Raw genomic sequence first — 22,109 nt, 5'->3', positions numbered from 1 at the left:
CTGCATCTGGCTTATCTCATTCAAAATAATGCTTTCTAGCTCCATCCATTTCCTGCCAAATTCAAGATGTCGTTATTTTTTTCTGCTGTGTAGTACTCCATTGTGTAAATGTACCACATTCTCCTTATCCATTCTACGGTCGAGGGGCATTTAGGTTGTTTCCAGGTTCTAGCTATGACAAACAAAGCTGCTATGAACATAGGTGAGCACATGTCCTTGTGGCACAACTGAGCATCCTTTGGATATCTACCCAAAAGTGGTATTACTGGGTCTTGAGGAAGGTTGTTTCCTAATTTTCTGAGAAATTGCCACACTGACATCCACAGGGGTTGTACCAGCTTGAATTCCCACCAGCAATACAGAAGTGTTCCCTTTCCCCCACAACCTCTTCAGCATAAGTTGTCATCAATGTTTTTGATCCTGGCCATTCTTTCAGGTGTAAGATGGAATCTCAGAGTTGTTTTGATTTGTATTTCTCTGATGATTAAGGATGTTGAACATTTCCTTAAGTGTCTTTCAGTCATTTTAGATTCATCTGTTGAGAGTTCTCTGTTTAGATCTTTTTATTGGATTATGTGCTCTTTTGGTGTCCAATGTCATGAGTTCTTTGTATATCTTGGAGATCAGACCTCTGTCTGATGTGGGGTAAGTGAAGATCTTTTCCCATTCTGTGGGCTGTCATTTCGTCTTGTTGGCTGTGTCCTTTGCTTTACATAAGCTTTTCAGTTTCAGGAGGTCCCATTTATTAATTGTTTCTCTCAGTGTCTGTGCTACAGGGGGTATATTTAGGAAGTGGTTCCCTGTACCAATGCCTTCAAGTGTACTTTCTCTTCTATAAGGTTCAGTGTGACTGACTATATGTTGAGGTCTTTGATCCATTTGGACTTGAGTTTTGTCCATGGTGATAGATATGGGTCTATTTTCATTCTTCTACATGTTGATATCAAGCTATGCCAGCACCACTTGTTAAATATGCTTTTTATTTTTCATTTGATATTTTTTTGCTTCCTTGTCAAAGATCAGGTGTTCAAAAATGTGTGGATTGATATCTGGGCCTTCTATTTGGTTCCATTGGACCTCCTGTCTGTTCTTATAACAATACCAGGCTGTTTTCAGTATTGTAGCTCTGTAGTAGAGTTTGAAATCAGGGATTGTGATGCCTCTAGAAGTTCTTTTATTGTACAGAATTGTTTTGGCTATCCTGGGTTTTTTGCTTTTCCATATGAAGTTGAGTATGATTATTCCAAGGTCTTTGAAGAATTTGCTGGGATTTTTGATTGGCATTGCATTGAATCTGTAGATTGCTTTTGGTAAGATTGTCATTTTTACTAAGTTAATTCTGCCTACCCAAGAGCATGGTCGATCTTTCCACTTTCTGCTGTCTTCTTCAATTTCTTTCTTCAAAGATTTAAAGGTCTCGTCATACAAGTCTTCCACTTGTTTGGTTAGAGTTACTCCGAGATATTTTATGCCATTTCTGGCTATTGTGAAGGGTGTTGTTTCTCTGATTTCTTCCCCAGTCCTTTTATCATCTGTGTACAGGAGGGCTACTAATTTTTTTTGAGTTAGTCTTGTATCCTGCTACATTGCTGAAAATGTTTATGAGTTGTAGAAGTTCCTTGGTAGAATTTTTGGGATCACTATGTAAACTATCATATCATCAGCAAACAGGAGAGTTTGACTTCTTCTTTTCCAATTTGTATCCCCTTGATCTCGTTTTGGTATCTTATTGCTCTAGCTAGAACCTCAAGAACTATATTGAATAGAAATGGAGAGAGTAGACAACCTTGTCTTGTTCCTGATTTCAGTGGAATCACTGGGAGTTGCTCTCCATTTAGGTTGATGTTGACTGTTGGCATGCTGTACATTGCCTTAATTATGCTTAGGTATGTTCCTTGTATCCCTGCTCTCTCCAACACCTTTATCATGAAGGGATTTTGTATTTTATCAAGAGCTTTTTCGGCATCTAATGAGATGATCATGTGGTCTCTATTTTTCAGTTTGTTTATATGGTGGATTACGTTGACAGATTTTTGTATGTTGAACCATCCCTGCATCTGTGGGACTAAGCCAACTTTATCATGGTAGATGATGGTTCCGATGCGTTCTTGGATTCGATTTGTCAGTATTTTATTTAGCATTTCTGCATCATTGCTCATGAGTGAGATTGGTCTGTAATTCTCTTTCTTAGTAATGTCTTTCTGTGGTTTGGATTTCAGGGTAATTGTAGCATCATAAAAGAGTTTGGCGATGTTCCTTCTGTTTCTATTGTGTGGAACAATTTGAGGAGTATTGGTATTAGTTCTTCTTTGAAAGTCTTGTAGAATTCTGAGCTGAAACCATCTGGTCCTGGGATTTTTTTTGGTTGGGAGACTTTTGATGACTGTTTCTATTTCTTCAGCAGGTATAGGTCTGTTTAATTTGCTTATCTGGTCTTGATTTAATTTTGGTAAGTGATATTTATCCAGAAAGTTGTCCATTTCCTTTAAATTTTCCAATTTTGTAGAGTATAGGTTTTTGAAATATGACCTGATGATTCTCTTTATTTCCTCCATGACTGTTGTTATGTCCCTTTTTCATTTCTGATTTAGTTAATTTGGATATTCTTTTTCTGTCTTTTGGTTAGTTTGAATAAAGATTTGTCTATTTTGTTTATTTTTCAAAGAACCACCTCTTTGTCTTGTTGATTCTTTGTATTGTTTTCTTTGCTTCTATTTTGTTGATTTCAGCTCTCACTTTGATTATTTCCTGCTGTCTAGTTCTCTTAGTTGAGTTTCTTCTTTTTGTTCTAAAATTTTCAAATGTTCTGTTAATTCACTAGTGTGGGATTTTTCCAGCTTCTTTATGTAGGCATTTAGTGCTATGAACTTTCCTCTTAACACTGCTTTCATTGTGTCCCATAAATTTGGGTATGTTGTGTGGTCATTTTCATTGAATTTTAGGAAGTCTTTACTATCTCCCTTTATTTCTTCCTTGACCCATTGATGATTCAGGTGAGCACTGTTTAATTTCCATGGGTTTTCTGAAATTAGTATTGCTGTTGACTTCTAGTTTTAAAGCCTGGTGACCTGATAAGGTACATTGGGTTATTCCAATTTTTTTTTGTATTTGTTGAGGTTTGTTTTGCTACTGAGTATGTGGTCAATTTTTGAAAAGGTTCCATGAGGTGCTGAGAAGAAGGTACATTTTTTCTGTTTGGATGGAATATTTTATAGTTGTCTGTTACGTCCATTTGAGTCACAACATCTGTTAGTTCTCTTATTTCTCTGTTCACTTTTTTTTTGTCTGACTGACCTGTTCAGTGGTGAGAGAGGAGTATTAAAGTCTCCCACTATTAGTGTGTGGGGTTTAATGTATGATTTAAGTTTTAGAAGTGTTTCTTTCACATATGAAGGTGCCCTTGTATTTGGGGCATAGATGTTCAATATTAAAATTTCCTCTTGATGGATTTTTCCTGTGACTAATATGAAATGACCTTCTTTGTCTCTCTTGATTGACTTTAGCTTGAAGTCTATTTTGTTAGATATTAGGATAGCTACACCCACTTGTTTCTTAGGTTCATTTGATTGCTATATTTTTTTCCCAACCCTTTACTCTGAGACAATGTCTGTCTTTGAGGTTAAGGTGTGTTTCTTGTATGCAGAAGAAGAATGGATTCTGTTTTCCATGTATATTTCCAGATTGGATATAATCTGTTAGCCTGTGCCTTTTTATAGGTGAGTTGAGTCTATTTATATTAAGGGATATTAATGACCAGTGATTGCTATCTCCTGTTAATTTAGTTTTCATCGTTGGTGATGTTAATTTGTGCATTTTTTTCTTCTTTAGGAGGTTCATTTCTTTCTTTCTTCTACTTAGTTGGGCACAGGGCCTGCTGATCTTGTTTGTCTTCACAAGAACCAGCTCCTATGGTTGCTGACTTCTTTATATTGTTTTCTTTGTTTCTGTTTCATCTCTTTCTGCTCTAAATTTTATTACTAATTTTTTTTACTGTTGAGTGGGCTTTGATTTGGTTTATTCTTGTTCTTCAAAATTTTTGCATTGTGTCATTAAGTTATTTATGCGTGCTATTTCTGATTTTTAAATGTCGGCACCTAGAGTTATAAATATCCCTGCTTTCAAAGTGTCCCAGAAGTTTTCTTGTGCTGTATTTTTCATTGTCCTTTAATTCCTAAAAAAAAAATTTATTTCTTGATTTCTTCTTCAACCCATCCAGCATTCAGTAGTGAAATGTTTAATCTTCATGAGTTTGTGGGTTGATAAGAGATTTGTTTGCTGTCAATGTTATGTTTTACTGCATTATTGCAAGAGAGCAGACATGGAGTTATTTCAGTCTTTCTGAACTTGGAAGCCTTTGTTTGCTGTCTCAGGATGACCACATCTATTTTCGAGAAGCTCCATTGATTGGCGAGTAGAATGTGTTTCTCAGGTGTGATATCCTGTACACTTCTGTTTTATCTATTTAATGTATGATACCGATTAATTCTAATATTTGTCTATTTTTGATCATGTGATCTGCCTAGTAGAGAAAGTAGAGCATTGGGTTCATCTACTATTAATGGGTTGACATTGAGATTGGTTGTACCACAGTTTGGTGTATCTATGTTAAGGGACATATTATAGTCTTAGTTACCAGCTTCCTTGGTTAGAATGATGTATCATTTATCTTGTCTGATTAGTTTGTGAAGTTTGGAAGAGGTGTCAAGACAGGGTTTCACTATGTAGATCTGGCTGTCCTGAAACTCAATGTATAGACCAGGCTGTCCTTGAACTCATAGAGATCTGCCTGCCTCTGCTGCCTAAGTACTGGAACTAAAGGTAATAATATTAGGGTAGCAATGCCTGCTTACTTCCTCCTCGAACTGTATTGAAGACCTTTTGTCCACTCTTGTACTCTAAGACCATGCCTCTGTGAAGCTATGTTTCCTGTAGACAACAGGTAGCTTGTTTCATGGTCCTCTCTGTCAGCTTGTGCCCTTCGGCTGGAAATTTTAAGTCACTGCTATTTAAAGGAATGGCTTAGGGACAGGATAGATGAACTTCCCAGTGAGCGTATGGGCAAGCAGCCAAAAACCAAAAGCTTCCTTCTTTCGCATTCTTTCATGTGGGCAGTCACCAGGAAGGGTGGGTCCTCCTACTTCCAATAAGCCAATCAGGAGAAATCCCTCACAGGTGTGTCCATTGTTTGGGATTTAGTTATTCCAGCAGTAGGGAAGTGGGCAACCAAGCTTAATCATAACAAACTTCAACAGAAGCTTAATGTTCAAGAAAATTTAAGGGATAATGACTATCCCTCAACAAAGAAAAGTTAATAACACCAGATAAATGATTGGTAAGTCATTTGAGTCATTTGGTAAGTCATTTAAAGAAGAACTAGAAGTGATGCTCCTCACACTATTCCATAAAATACCAATGGGGAGATCACTGCCAAACTCATGCTACAGTAGTGAGCTCGCTGATGCCAATGGATAAAACACAACAAAGAAAGAAAAGTACCTAGCAATTCTCCCGATGAACAAGGACACATCAGTTCTCAATAAAATTCTTACAAATGGGATTGAGAAACACGTTCAGAAGATTGAACACTATGACTGAGTTAATTTCATTTCAAGTTAACTTCAATATTTGCAAATCAGCAAGTGTAGTTCAGCAGACAAATAGCTTACACAGTAGTCTCGGTAGCCTCAGAATAGGCCTCCATTATTATTCATTTCTATGAATATTTGTGTTTGCGTGGACAGGCAAGCATGCTCATAGAGGCCAGAAAAGGCATCAGATACCTCTGAATTTGAGTTACAGGTATTTTCAGGATGCTCAGCTTGCCATGTGGGTTCTGGGATTTGAACTCTGGTTTTCACAATTATGCAGCAAATGTCACCACTCCAACCCAAGAAAAGGCCTTTGACACAGTTCAACATCTATTTGTGGTCAACATCTTAGTTTCAACTGAAGAAACTAAGAACATAAATAAAACATGATAAATGTAATATAATAAAGGTCTTAGGAGCTAACAACGTTCTAAAGTAAGGAAATGAGACCAAATTTTCTAAACTCCTAAATGAAGCATACAATACCCACCTGTCCACTTCTATCAATATGCTGCTTAAAGTTTTAACTGGAATGATCAAGAAAAGTGAGAGAAATAAAATAATAATGTTTACCCCCACACCATTCACACGGACTCCACCTACAACCTTGAATCAGCCTAGACGTCCTTAAACAGATGAGTGTGTGCAGGCATCCACACATGGCTCACACAATGAATATAAAATCACAGATCCAAAACTAAGATATGTAATTGTAAAACAATAGGAGATCAGATTTGCAGGAAAACAGGCGGACCTGGAAGTCATTACAGAACCAACATAAGCCAGACTCGGAAAGACAGCTCCTGCAGGTTTTACCTCGCATGTGGAATCTAGATTGAATTGTGTATGCATGTGTGTGTGTGTGTGTGTGTGTGTGTGTGTGTGTGTGTGTGTGTGTGTGTGTATGGAGTCGTAAATGAAGATAAGGGACCATGAGTGGGAATAGGAAGTGATCATTAGGAAGAGAGGATGTGAGGAAGGGTGAGAAGGGGGAGACTAATAGAATACATCGGACATGAATGCAGAAGGGAGGTTATCAGTGGGCTGGGGAGAGTGGAGTAGAGAATGAGAGGGTGTGGCAGAAGGGGGGTAAGGAAAAGTAGGACATCTGCATATGAAACTGCAGTAGTAAAGCCCATCACTGAGTATACTAATTTTAAAATTCATTTAAGAAATACAAAACTATATTTCCAGGAGTCATGTAAGCCATTACTTAGAAATTTGGGGAATAATTCTACCTTAAAAGTGAAAGCACACACAGGTCAAACCTGAGGGACACAATGAACCAGTGCATAGGCGGGACCCCTTGGCGAGTAGGATTTTTGTTACTTATTTTTCTCCCTCTCTATTTGAGGAAGGCACATGTTGATAGACAATGTCTCAAGATGAAAGTACATTGTGTGAATAATTTTTAGAAATAGTCACAATCAAAAGCAGTATTCACTCAATATTGTGCAACCCACATCAGTTCCTTTTACCTGATATAAACTTGTTATTGCAAGTCATTTTTCTCCAGTCTTAATTTTGAGCAAATCTTACATTTTATAAACAGATTAAATTAAACCAAATTCACCTGTCACAAAAATAATCCAGGAAAAAGAAAACAATATCAACAAAGTCAATGTTTTGTTACGAAGCATTTAAATGATTGAGCTAAAAACACTGGTCACCTTAAAATTAACCTTCATCATTCTCCATTTAGTGAATTTGGAGAAAGACCTGAAGCCTTAAACAAATATGAAACCTAAAATCAAGTAAAAGTTCACATAGCCAAAAGTCCAAAGTCCCATCCCTACAAAGTCCAACCTCCCACATCAGTAAAAAGTCTAACCTCCACCCATACAAAGTCTAACCTCCATCCATACAAAGTCTTACCTCCATCATCAGTACAAGTCTTACCTCTATCAGTACAAAGTCTAACCTCTATCTGTACAAGGCCTAACCTCCATCAGAACAAAGTTTAACCTCCATCCATACAAAGTCTTACCTCCATCCGTACAAATTCTAACCTTCATCCGTACAAATTCTAACCTCTATCCGTACAAAGTCTAACCTCCATCCGTACAAAGTCTAACCTCCATCCGTACAAGGTCTTATCTCCATCAGAACAAAGTTTAACCTCCGTCTGTACAAATTCTAACCTCCATCCATACAAGGTCTTACCTCCATCAGAACAAAGAGTGCTGCAAAGAAGAGGAGAGTCGCCCACTCCACTCTGTGTAGAATTATCTCAAAGTCATGAGTGTCTGCTAGAATTAGCAACCAGATGGCCCCCAGCATAGCAATCCATCCTGTAAAACAAGCAGAATCCATCCTGTAATAGATCCATTGCTAACACACCAGTTGATGTTTTGTCTTCGGAATGGTTTATTTTTCGTGGAAAGCAACTGTTGTACTGCAAACTGTGTACATTTAAAAGTATGATTTCTATTTTAGCTTATGTATTTTTCATGAAGCAATACTGCAATCAAGATAATGGGCATATTCATCATCCCAGAACTCATGCCCATCCATGCTCTGTCCCCATCCAGATCCTTCTATCACTGAGCAATACACTCCCTATAAAACATCCTTCTCTTATCTCTATAGATCAGTTTACATCCTCTGTATTCTTTCTAAATGTAGATTTGTATTCTCCCTTCTCTCAATGCTACAAATCAAACCCACAACCCCATGTCCTACCTTTAAGATATGCTCTGGCCCTCACAGGCACATTGATCTAATGGCACATAGATTTTCTGATTACTTCCCAGTGGGCAGATAACCTTGTCAGAAAAGCTGCATTTAGCACAATTACTTTAAGCTTCTTCCCTTTTGTTGTGTGAGTCAAATTTCAAAGTTTTTCAGCAGTCACTGGTATGTCATTATCTGGCTATGCCATGGTATATGGCCCATTTGCCAATTAAGGACATCCCAATGGTTTCTAGTGTTTGGCTATTACAAATGAGTATGACATAGATATTCACAGAATGACTACAGCGACCTCACTCAATAGGAACAGAGCCTTGAAATATGGCAACAAAGCAGACTAGACCTGAGAAATGAATCCAGCTGCCTTTAGAGATTACAGAAGCATTGAGACTCTCCCCTTTCTCCTCAGGTTCCATGAAGGTCAAAGAAGACACATTTCTTTCATTGACTTTTAATATGCACCAACATCTGGGCAGGTTCTAACCACTCCTGAAGGCTGAGCACTGTAGGACAGCAGCTCACAAGTTTTATCCCATAAGGCCACCGGAAATATTTCAGAGCACGCCTTGTGCAATCGCTCATTTGTCAATAAGAAATTCATATTAATAGCTAGTCACCACTTGATTTGAAAGTTTTAATAATTGCCTTAAAATATACCTTACTATTTTACTGATAACTTAGAGACGTCTCTGTTTAAATGAACTTTTCTTTAAAAATCTGTGGCTGAAAAGCTGCACGCTGTCAAAATCACTTTCCAAAGGTCAGCTGTCTCGGTGTTTGTGCTGTGGGGTATTTGTGCACCGTGTGAAGATATATTGCTGTGATTAGTGTAATAAAAAGCTCGACGGCCAATAGAGAGATAGCAAAAATACACGGGACTTCCAGAAAAAGGAAAGAACCCTAGGATGAAAGACAGACAAGGGAGAGGACAACGAGACTCTTAGGGAGTTGGAATGAAAGGAAGGTAAAAAGCCATGAGGCAAAATGTAGATCAAGAGGAACAGATTAATTTAAGTTTTTTTTAATATTTATTTATTTATTATGTATACAATATTCTGCCTGTGTGTATGCCTTCTGCCCAGAAGAGGGCACCAGACCTCATTACAGATGGTTGTGAGCCACCATGTGGTTGCTGGGAATTGAACTCGGGGCCTTTGGAAGAGCAGGCAAGGCTTTTAACCTCTGAGTCATCCCTCCAGCCCAATTTAAGTTTTAAGAGCTAGTTAGGAATAAGTCTAGGATATAGGCTCAGCTTTCCTAATCAATAAGAAGTCTCCATGTGATGGAGGAGGGCTAACTGTCTATGTGTTGCTTTCATTGATTAATAAAGAAACTGCCTTGGCTTTTGATAGGACAGCAGCTTAGATAGGTGGAGTAGACAGAACAGAATGCTGGGAGGAAGAAGGTAGAGGTAGACAGTCGCCATGACTCTCCTCTCTGAGACAGAGGCAGGTTAGAATCCTCCTGGTAAGCCACCACCTTGTGGTGCTACACAGATTATTAGAAATGGGTTAGATCAATATGTAAGAGTTAGCCAATAAAAGGCTACAGATAATGGGCCAAGCAGTGTTTAAAAGAATACAGTTTCCATGTAATTATTTTGGGTGTAAGCAAGCTGGGATCCGGGTGATGGGAAAGCAGTCTGCCGCTCCTTCTACATCCATGTCATTATTTGGGAGCTGACTGGCAGAACAGAGAAAGACTCATTATATGTTTGTGCAAACCTATGCAATACACGCTATTGGAAATGAAAAATGAAAGGTGGACGGGTCATTAAATTCTTTGCTCTACTCCCAAATCACTGACCTGTGTATGCTCAATATCAGAAATTAGCTGTATTATTCAGATCAGAATATCATCAAAGCTCCCACCGCTATTGTTCTCCCTACTGGAAACTGTTTCACTCCTGTGGACGTAGATGAAGACACAACCTAGTCCCTGAGCTGTGAACGAACAAGATTCACATTCCTAACCAGCCCTAAGGTAGCTTTCAGCCTGTCTACCATTTCTTCCCAGCCAAGGTGACATAGAAACTGTCTGTGACATGATAGAGTGAAAAAAAAAAATGTTGGTTCCCTGTCCGAAGGACCTTAGCTGTCAGCACTAAACAGTACAAGTAAGAAAAACTCCTTATGGTGTTAGATCTCTTGAGATGTTAGGATGCATGTTTTACCCAACATAACATATTCCATCCAAAAGCATCTGGCCTCAGTAAAAAAAAATGTAATGTACAACATTTAAGTAATATTGTGCAAATAGTCAAAGAAAAGATAGTCTAATCATATTGTTGAGTTTTGTTGCAATGAGCTATGTCATTTGCTAGCAAGAGCACAGTTTTGTCTTATTGGGTTTTTTGTCTGTTTTGTTTGTTTGTTTTGATTTTATTTGGGGGCGTTGAAGGAGGGGGAAGAACATAAAGTTGAAGAGTAGGAAGGTGGGGAGGATCTGGGAAGAATTAGGGGGGAAAGAATGTGATCAAAATATATTGTAAGAAAAAATAAGCAACAAAAGTCTTTAATGACCATGGCAGAACTAATTTCTATAATTATAAATGCATCGGAATTCAGCTATGGAAGGATGTCAATGTGAATATCAAATAAGAACTCTGAAAATAATCAATTCCCCCTTAAGAGAAATGAATTTATGGTCAAGGGTGTTTGAAATCTGGAAGTTAGTTTTTTAAAGCTTTTAATAATACGAAGGATAAGCTGGACATAGATAAGAACAAAGAGGTCTGATCTTAGTAAGGAGAAATTATTAACATAAGGGGCTTGTGGGACACCATCAAGCAGACCAAAATATGGATCATAAGAATTCTAAAAGGAAAGGCAGATGGAGAAGGACAGAATGAACAGTTGAAAAAATAATGGAAAAAAAATAATCTCAACATCCAAAACAATCAATTAAGTTTAAAAAGGATGCATTCCAAGAGAACCACACTCAGTCACATCATAGGAAAACTGCTCAGAGACAAGACAGACACAAAGAGAAAGTTTTCAGTCAGTGAGGGAAGTAACTGACCACGTACTCAACACAACTAGCAATCACACAGTACTGAAGCTGGAAGGCCCTAAGATCACACAGTCAAAGTGCTGAAAAAGAAGACTGTCAACCAAGAATTCCATACACAGCCGTACTGTCATTCAAAATGAAAGACAATATGGAATTCCTACAGAAACAAAAACTAAGAAAGCTCATGGATACCTTTCATCTAAGGAATACAGGAAGAAATCTTTGAGTCTTAAATGAAAAACACTTTTCAAAGTTACTCCAACCATATGAAGAAATAGCACTTATGGAGGAATTTCTGTACATAAATAAAACAATATAGATATGATCTTTGTACCTTTCATGTTATTTAAAGTATGACATCATAAAGCAATAACTGTAAACCAGTGAACAAAAAATCCTAAGGATTAAAAATTCTGTAACCATAATAGCACAAAAGACAAAGAGATGAGAAACCTATAAAGAGGATTTTTTTATACAATCAAATTAAATTGATATTGATCTCAACTAGATTTTGTTTCTTGCAATAACTGTGACTGTGATTAAGAAAATAACTCATAAAATAGAGTGACATGAACCTAAAACTGTGCTTTGGAAGCAGCTACACAAAAATAAGAAATGAAAGAATAAAAAAAAAAACAATGTAAGATACACAGATTATTTGCAGGAGACCCAAGGTTCTTGCGCTCCTAGGAAAACACCAAAGAAACCAGGAATGTTAAACATGCAGTATCGTCTCTTCAGAGGAAGAGATGCGGACCAAGAAGTCTTCCTGAGTGAGGTAACCCAGACCCAGAAAGACAAACACGGTATATACTCACTCCTGAGTGGGTATTAGCTGTAAAGCAAAAGATAACCAGGCTACAATCTACCCACCAAAAGAGAACAGGTGATAAGCAGGGTCCAAGGGGGAGGCATGAATCTCCCTGGGAAAGGTAAGATCTCCTGGCTGGACTGGGGGCAGGTGGGCATGGGAACTTGAGGGACCAGCTTGGGGAGTGCATGGAGGAGGAGAATACTGAACCGGATGACTGGAAAGGGGGTGTTCTACAGGACCAGGTAGGAACATGATACAAGGGAAACTCTCATGAACCTACAAGGATGACCCCAGCATCTACTCCTAGCAGTAGTGGACAGATAGCCTGAATTGGCCATCTCCAGTGATCAGATTGGTGACTACCCAAACTATCACCAAAGAGCTTTTATTCAATAACTGATGGAAACAGATACAGAGATCCATAGCCAAACATTAGGCTGAGCTTGAGGAATCCTGCTGAAAAGAGAGAGGAAGACTTGTAGGAGTCAGAGGGGTCAAGGGCATTACAAGAAAACTCACAGAATCAGTTTACCTGGCTCACAGGAACTAACAGTCTGAACCAACAACCAGGGATTCTGTATGAGACCGACCTAGGCCTTCTACATATAACAGCTGTGTTATATGTGACAGTTGTGTAGCTTGGTCTACTTGTGGACTCCTAACAATGGGAGTAGAGGCTGTCCCTAGCTAACACTTTGACTGGTTCTTGGGAACCTATTCCTCATACTGGATCGCCTTGCCTAACCTAAACATAAGGGGAGGTGCTTAGTTTTACTGTAACTTGATATGCCATGCTAAGTTGATTCCCATGGGAGGCCTGATGCTTTCTAAATAGAAACAGAAGGGGAATAATTTGAGGAAAGGCAGAGGGAGGAAGAAGGACTGGGAGGAGAGAAGGGAGGGGAAACATGGTTGGCCTGTAAAATAAATTAATTAAAATTTTAAAAATCGTACAAAAAGAGGGGTTCACATAACATGTTTTCCAACCGGAAGGCTGGGAATAGATGTTGCTAACAGCCTGGTAACCTTCGTGCTATCTGTATGAGCAGGCCACATCTGACTTCCCCAGGCTCTTACATTTATCTCAGTCAGTCTGCAGTGCTGTCCTCTCCCAGATCCTTATCATGGGCTGCTTACCTTGAGCCTACTTCCTTAGTTAAGTTATAGAATTTATCTTTATGGAAAATGATACTTGTACCTTACAAATTTCTATGTAATTGTGCCTTAAGCTTTGTTGCACACACAGAATTGAGTTCATTATCACCAAGAAACCTGTTTCCATACTGTGTTGCGCCTAAGCATGTCTGGAACAACTACCTGGTGTCAGACTCTGGAAGTTTGAACCAACACAGGCTACTGAATCGTGTTGAAGCATATTTCCTTCTTGCCTCATGTGGACTGACATACTGTGCTGGCCACGGTGTTTGCAGACACTCCTCACAAATAAATAGTGAAGTACAGATTAATTTCTATCATCTCGGTAATTATATTTAATATAAAAATATTAGCCACTCTAAGCAAAAGGCAGATACTAGCATGTGAATGACTCAAATACGTGCTGTACACAGGTAAATGAGGAAGAAAATGAAGGGAAAAGGCACACAAAATAAAGCCATAAGCAACATGTAATGGCACACACTTGTAATCTAGCAGTTAGGATGCTGAGGTAGGAGGGCCGTGAGTTCAAAACCAGCCTGGACTTCACAGTGAGTCTGAAGCCAGACTGATTCCCTTAGTACCTCTCTCTAAAACCCAAGGGCCAGAGCTGCAGCTAAGTGACAGAGATGTAAAACTAAATATAGATTAGAAAAAGTAAGGAAATAAATACTGGATTGACTGCTGATGTCAGGCAACAAAGATTTCAAGATGAAAGAAACTGATGCCGAAAAATGTGTTGTATGATGGCAAAGGAGAAAATCCACCAAGAAAGCATTATGAGTCCATAGATGCCTCTAACAACAAAGTTTTTAAGTACATAAAGCATAAGAGGAAGTAATTGGATATACAACTCAATAATATTTGGAGACTTCAATGCTCTTATCTCAGTCATGGACAAAATGCCAACAGATCAACAGAGACCGAGATACCTTGAATCAGAAAAGGAGAAACATCAACAAAATAGGTGTCTGTACACTTCTCTAAAAAAGTCAAATGGGAAACATCTCATGTCCATATGGAAAATTCTCTAAAATGTATTATCACATAAACAAATACCCATAAACTTATAAGTACTGAAATCACGATAAACTGGATTCCACACTGGAGTTAAATTCAGAAGTCAATGATGACAGAAAGGAGCGCTATAAACTCAAAATTAGCATATGAAAGAAAATGGTAAAGGTTATATTGAAAACAAATGAAACAGAAAACACACAAATCAATGGAGACAATCAATGAAACCAAAACTGACTCTTTGAAAAGATTCATAAAATTGACAAATATTTAGGTAAATTATTACAGTTTGAATGCAAAATGTCCCCCACAGGCTCACATGTCGAACAGTTGACCCCCAGTTGGTGGGTCTGTTTGGGAGGTGGTAGAGCCATTTAGAATGGAGCCTAGCATGGGCCTTTCAGGTTGTGGGGAGACTCTGCTTTAGATCAAGCTGTCTCTTTTCTCGTCTGCTGAAATATGAACAAGTCATGCTATAAGGTCCCTCACCACCACAGAGAGTGCCAACACGTGCCATGCCCTTCCCAAGCATGAGGCCCGTAACCTTCTAGTGTGACTCAGACTAAAGCATTCATCTATTACATTGATTTTGTCAGATATTCTGCCACCGTGATGAGAAATGTGACTAATGCATCAACTAGCCTTGAGATGCAGATTAACCTACTCAGATAACCATGAACTTCATGACAACCCACATGAAATGCAGATTAACCTACTCAGATAACCATGAACTTCATGACAACACACATGAAATCCAGATTAACCTACTTAGAAAATAACTAAAACTTCAATTCTGTTAACTCACATGAAATGACCAAACTCCTAAAATGTACAAACCACCGATACTGTTCCAAGACGAAATAAAAATATGAATGAGCTCTCTCGCATAGAGACTCTGCTCATAACCACAGTACTTCTTGTGAAGAAAATATTTCTTGCAATAAATAAAGGCAATGGGTTGACGACCAAAACTGAAGAACTAAAAGTTTAAACTAAAGGAGACAGGCGCACATCCTCATGACCTGGAAGTGGGCGATAGTCAGCTAGATGTAACACCGAAATCACAGTCTTCAAAGAGGTAAAGCAGCCTCTTCAAAACTGAAAACTTCTGTACTTGAAGAGGGAGGACACTATCAGCAAAGTCTGGCGGTAGACTGTGAGCTACCAGATGCTTGGGAGGCTGAGCCAGGAGAATGAAACCTTCAAAGCTAGCATAGACTTCAGTGAGTTCAAGGCCAATCCAAGTAACTTGGTGAGGACCTGGCTCAAAATAATTTTAAATGGAGTGGCAGAGAATATCATAGGGAACTTGCCTAGCATCTGTGAGGACCTTAATTCATTCTCAAATACTAGTGCAGGAGAATGATGAGGAGGAAGAAGAGGAGAAAGAGCAAAATTCATCTAGAGGTGAGTTAAAAGCCAGGGAAGGAGGTTCTTAGGCTATATGCAAGCACACACCATTTTAATTAAAGGACTTGAGCCTCCAAAGGTTTTTGAATCCCTGGGGAGTGTTGAAATTACCTCTCAAAGATATCAAGAAATGGCTGTACCAACCAGACACTAGAAAGACTAACGAATGTATTAAGAGGTTTGGGGAATGTTCAGTTAGAACAACCCCCTTCCTCTAAAAAGTATGCCCTCGGACACTACAGCTATGTTTTACGTGGCCCTGTCCTCTTGGCTGGCATTCCCAGTGTTCAGGAAGCAACACTGCCTGCCCCAGCCAGACTCTTTGCCTGGGACTCTGAAGCTCAAACCATCCTTTCCTCTGTGTATGTCTAGAGCAGATTCTATAAACTGACGGAGGAGTTTCCAGGAAAAGAGAAAATTCATGGCAACTTAGGGACAAGCAGGTTTGCCCATACGGAGTGGCTTTTAGTAGGTGCTCCTCTCAAAGCCTGTCTTCACCTGACCTCTGCTGGCAGCCCATAATCATCCCCACACTCCTCTCTGATGCATACGACAAATCAAATAGATTGCCTGTCACTAAAAATACTCCCTCAAAACCAACAAATAAACTGTGCCGAGACAGAAAGTCACTAAGAGACACCTCGTGCGCGTCAGCCTAGCCCTAAGGGAGGAATCCATCCTACCTGGTGCTGCTGAGGCTGCATCCAGGCTGCGGGAAGGCAAAAGGAACAGCCTCTCTGGAAAACTCCAGCAATTTCTTTTTACAGTCAAACGTACAAACACATAAGACTGACGGTCTCACCTCTAGATAAATAGCCAAGAATGAACATTTTAATTCACACAAATCCTGAAGTTGGTTGCCGTTTGGACCAGCTCTGTTCACTGTTGCTAAAAGTGGGCTGACCCTCAGTCAAAGAAAGAACACACAGGCCTGTGCCTCCTCGCCGCTGCTCAGCGCAAAGGAGCCAAGCTTTGACACAGACCGCAGCAGGGAAGGCTGCGCCAGCCACATAGTGTCAGTGCAGGGGGCGCTCAGCTCAGAAGGTCGCATCCAACCTGATGCCACCAATGTGACATTCACAAAAGAGATGGCTTGCTAAGGATGGAAACTGACCCATTGTTGATGGGAGAGGAAACAGTCACCAGGGAGAGCCCGGGGCTTGTGGGATGATACTCTGATTCTGTTGGTAATTATATAAACCTCTATAGGTCAAAAAATATTGAGAATATTGAGGCTATTCTCTGCTGGTTGACTTTTGGTTTACACAGTACACAGTGTACTGACTCATTTGTATGTCAGCTTGACACCAGCTAGAGTCATTTTGGAAGAGGGAGCTGCAATTGAGAAAAGGTTTGTATGTTTTCTTGGGGATGCTAGATGTGGGGTCAGCCCCTCCCACAGTGGATGTCACAGGAGCTTCTGTAGAGGACCTGAGCTGACTCCTGGCACCCACACTGGAGAGATTACAATCCCCGTGATTCCAGCCACTTGCTTTTGTGGGTCCCTGTGCTCCCACGAAAATACTCACACATACACATAACAAAAATAACAAAAATAAATCCTTAGGAAGCAGAGGTGCTAATCCCGACCTGTTCTCCCTGTTTTCCCCTCTTACAGGCTCAGAGTTTCTGCTCCTACATTGCAGAAAAGGATAACATCTTTGCTCACTATGTACCTGAAAGGCAGTTAACCTGTGGAATATGCAAAGCTCCAAAAATTAAATAGGAATAAATTAGTAAATCAATCAATAAATAGACTAGCATAAATGAACTGACAAAATACGAAATACAGGTAGCCATGGACAGATGAAAAAATGTTTAACATCCCTCGCCATCAGAAAAGTTCATATTAAATCTATAATATGACTTCACCTCACACTGTCAGAATGATCCTCATTCAGAGTACACGATAGCCCAGGCGGGTGGTGGTGCATGCCTTTAAACCCAGCGCTCAGGAGGTGGAGGCAGATGGAGCTCTGTGAGTTAGAGGCCAACCTGGTCTACAAAGTGAGTGCCAGGACATCCAGAGCTACCCAGGAAAACCCTGTCTCGAAAAGCAAAACAGAAAGAAAGAGAGCAAGCAAAACAGAAAGAAAGAGATGGCAAATACCGGTGAGGGTTTGAACAAAACCTTGATGCACTATCAGTTAGTACAGGCACTATGGAAACCAGCATGGCCGATTCTCCAAAGAAGAAAAACAACTAAAAAATAGACCAAGTACACGAGCCGGCTATGCCACTCTGACCTACTTGCTCCAGGGAGTTAAAGTCCACCGACCACAGAGACACTTGTGTACCAATGTCTGTTACAGCTCAGTTCACAACAACTAAGCCATGGGACCAGCTCGGTATCCAAGAGTGGGGAGAAGGGAAGGGAATATGTGGGACACACTCAAAAAAGTGAAAGTTGTTTTCAGAAAAATGGATGCAACGTATTGCCACTACATTAAGAGAGTTAAGTCGGTCTCTGTAATTCATGGTCCTTAGATTCTATATCTGATCATTATATATGTGACATGAACGTGAAAGGTACACTGTAGGGGACAAGGGGACGAATAGGAGGGGAGGGGAAAAGGAGGCAGTGCTGGAATGAGGAGATGTGTTCAAAGTACATTACGCATTTTCAAGAAGACGTCCTTCTGAAAACTAGTGCTACATACAATGAAGCTATCCCCATTTAAATATTCTGTCTTAAAATGCTAATCAGACCTCCTTTGCTAGTCTACCTGACCTTTCAGGATTAAGAAGCAAACAAAGGCAATGTGTATCCTCAGATCCCTGAGAAGGTATCTCTTCACAAACTAAAGGGGAAGAAAAACAACGCTGGCATTAAAAGTAGAGCAGAAATTCTACTTCACAGTTACAGGTTCAAGAGCGGCACAAAGAAACGAGATGTCTTTGTACAAAGGCTTAGCTTTTAAGGTCTCAGCCCTACATGAACTGCTGGCTACTGAGTAAAACTGAGATCAGGCAATGTGGCCTACCCCAGGAAAAGGCACATTGGTTGTCCAGTGCCAAACATTTAGCCTGAAAAACCTACATATGAGTAACATATGGGCTCAACAAGTTAAATTTATATAAATAAATATATAAATTTATAAAGTTTATAAACATATATATTGCATTTTGAGAAATTTTGCACATATACATATATATGTGCAAAAACTGCTGATGAAGAAGAGAGGCCATGAACTTGGAGAAACATGTGGAGGAGCACACAAAAGTGTTTGTGTGAAGAACACGGAAGAGGAAAACGTTGCATTAAATTAAAATGCAAGCAAGTACAGAGACCCGTAGCCAGACATTTGCAGAATCTAAATCAGAGATCTCCATCGAGTCCCTTCCCTTTGGAGCGCAGGGAACCCAGCAGAAGATGAGAAGAAAGAATGTCAGGAGCCAGAGGGGTTGAGGACACCAGGAGAGCACAGTCCACAGAATCAGCTAAGTAGGGCTTATAGGAGCTCACAGAGACTGAAGCAGCAATCTCCGAGCCCGCATGGGTGTGTGCTAGATCCTCTTCATTCATGCTACTGATGCTAGCTTAATGTTTTTGTGGAACTCCTAACAGTGGGAGTGTGGCTGTCTCTGACTCTTTTGTTCTTGGGACTCTTTTCCCGTGTTGGGTTGCCTTGTCCAGTCTCGATATGAGACTAGGTTTGGGCCTAGTCTTATTGTAACTTGTTGTGTCCTGTTCTGTTGATGTCCCCGGGATGCCTGCTCTTTTTTGAAGTGGGAGGACCTGGGAGAGAGGGGAGGTGGAGGGGAAACTGGGAGGAGTAGAGGAAGGAGAAATTGTGGTCTGGATGTATTGAAAACTAAGAATTAACAAACAAAGAAAACGACTTCCCTTTTTAAACAAAAATTGTTGGTCTATCATCTCATGAAAACAAATGGATATCTCTAGTTCATAAACATACATTATTTTTAAATCAATTGGTATATTGTATGTTTTCACAAATAAAAGCTATTTATCCTTTAAAATAAAATACAATCTCAAAAAAAAAAAGGCTGATCTTCCCCAACAGTAACCAAGACTTTTTAAAAGTTTATATAAAGTTGGGTCTTTAAGGGTCATGGTGGCGCACACCTTTAATCCCATCACTCAGGAGTTAGAGGCAGGCAGATCCCTGAGTCTTAGGCCTACCTGTTCTATAGAGTAAGTTCCAGGATGGTCAGGACTACACAGAGAAACCCTGTCTCAAAGAACCAAAACAACAACAACAAAAAAAGATGTGGCAAATGTTAGCAAAAAAAAAAAAAAAAAGTGTGTGTGTATAAGCATGTAAGTTCCTTTGTGTGGTTAGCTATTCAAATGCTTATTTACTCTTTTCAAGCACAAATAAAGCGAATTTATTTTTGAGCCCCCCGCCAAAAAAAAAATCTCCAATGGAAGACTTCTGTTCGTGTCTACCAGGTTCACTGTATTTGTTTAATTATCTATGGTGACTTCATCTTCTCAGTGATGAAAATTTGTAACTGTAAAATTGTGACCTGCCTGGGTATAATTTTAAAAAATCACACTGTAACCATTTCTAGAGGTGCCCTCACCAAACGCAGATGAGATCCATGCCATCATTAACACTGCCTTTTGCTTTCCTCGGGACTTTGGGAGATTCTAGGAAGACCAATTCTGGTGTAGATAAAGGACACCTGTCGGCTCAGAGCCAAATCCAGGTTGCCAGCCAAACTGGCAACATCTATTTCTCATTGATCTATACTTTCAGATGAGGTAGATTTTACTAATAGATTTTTCAGTGATCTCTCAAGTACTGACATAAAGATTGCTGTGACAGAACGTGAAGTCTACGGCAAGTGTGGGGTGTCTGTGGCGAGGATGTGCCCTGCGAGTTCCAACCTGAAAGAGCCATTTTTCTGACCTTGACACAGAGCTGGAGAAGGGTGGTGGCTAACCACTAGAGAGAATGTGCTGACAACAGGGAGGACCAAAGGAATGGACTGGGAAAGGAAGCTTACTGCATGGAGAAACCATCTGTAGCCAGACAGGACACTGAGCTCGGTAGTGTCCTCAGCCCCTTCGCAGCCATCCTTCTGGACACTGTGAATATGTATTGCTTTGATTGGTTTAATAAAGAAACTGACTGGTAAATAGCTGAGCAGGATAGTGTTAGGTGGGAGATCCTAACATGGGAGGGAAAAGGGTGGAGTCAGGAGTCACCAACAGATGCTGAGGATGCAGAAGATGAGCCTTCCCTGCTAATAAAGGTACCACCACATGGCAAAGCTTCAATAAGGAATATGGGTTAACTTGAAATGTAGGAGAAGTTAGTAATAAGGCTGAGCTATTGGCTGAGCATAAACAGTTACTAGTAAGCCTCTGAATGGTCATTTGGGGAGCGGCTGCTGAGACACAGGGAAAGCTCCACCCACAAGTCTGCTTGTGATGTCATGCTGTGTGGAAGATACAGTCATTCATCTGGGAACAGGCTTGGGAGCCTCCCCATCTACATGGCCACATCAGATGCAAAAGTTAGCAAAGAAGTTAACAGAATAGTAGACTCACCAAGATCAAGATGAATGCCAGGGACGAAGGAGTTGAGAAAGAACATGGAGATGACAAACCCCAGCACCACCAGGCACTTGACAAGCAGACTCCTGTCTGTTATCCTGTGCTGTGAGAGAGAGAAATATAGCTCATTTTCTCGGGACAGTCTTCAGATTCTCGAAGCATGTCCACGGTCCTACATCCTTGAATTGCTCTAAGTATTTCCTCTTAAAGATAGAACGTCAAAATCTTGTGAGAACTAAAAAAAAAATAACTTTCACTATTCCCAGAGAGTATACACTGTCATGCAGTGTGATATTAGCAGACACTTTGTGGAAACCGTAAGATTCAGACACGTGGTCTTGAAGAACCATGCATTTCCCAAGGTGCCTGTGTGCCCGTGTCTGAGTTCTGATGTCCTTCCTGTAAGTAGCACCCGTTTGATGCTACACCTGAGAGTCATTACAAGGTGTGGTGCTCAAATATGACTTATATGACAGTACCAACTCTACATGTCTTTAACACATTTGAGGCATTCTTTCAATACCGTCTTTCCAGCAGAAGGGATCCAGAGATCGTGAAATGCAGTTTTGCCTCTTGTCGTCGGCTCACGAGTAATGGGGCAGATACACACTTGTGAGTGCAGAGAGTGCTGTGTCTCTGCAGAGTCTTCGTGACTTGGGGGACAAGGTAATGAGGGTATTGTTTCCTGTGAGTCCCTCAGAAGTCCTGAGCTCCATAGACAGTTTATCACAGCAGGAAAAGGGGCGGAAAGTGGAAGTGAAGCTCTGCCCAGAAATCCAACCCACAATGGTAGGATACAGACAGCTCACACCCGTCTCTAGAACTCCATCTCCTACGTTACACCTCAAAAATTCATGCCCTGTAAGCTCTCTGGGTCAGGAGAACCGAACAGCAG

At 40.1% G+C, this 22,109-nt stretch overlaps 1 protein-coding gene across 1 annotated transcript in view; it reads right to left on the bottom strand.

Moving 5' to 3' along the window:
* The window catches only part of Oca2 (OCA2 melanosomal transmembrane protein), a 278,738-nt gene that overhangs the window by 166,434 nt on the left and 90,195 nt on the right, over positions 1-22,109 (bottom strand). The window contains exons 17-18 of the mRNA XM_087901282.1: positions 21,209-21,317; positions 7,752-7,879 (exon numbers count right to left, since the gene is read on the bottom strand). Of these exons, the coding sequence (XP_087757408.1) occupies positions 7,752-7,879; positions 21,209-21,317 (237 nt within the window). The remainder of the gene's footprint in view (positions 1-7,751; positions 7,880-21,208; positions 21,318-22,109) is intronic.

This window comes from Myodes glareolus, chromosome 24 (assembly GCF_982192425.1).
Source record: "Myodes glareolus chromosome 24, mMyoGla1.1, whole genome shotgun sequence".
NCBI lineage: Eukaryota > Metazoa > Chordata > Mammalia > Rodentia > Cricetidae > Myodes > Myodes glareolus.
This window is presented reverse-complemented; position numbering and strand designations above follow the sequence as displayed.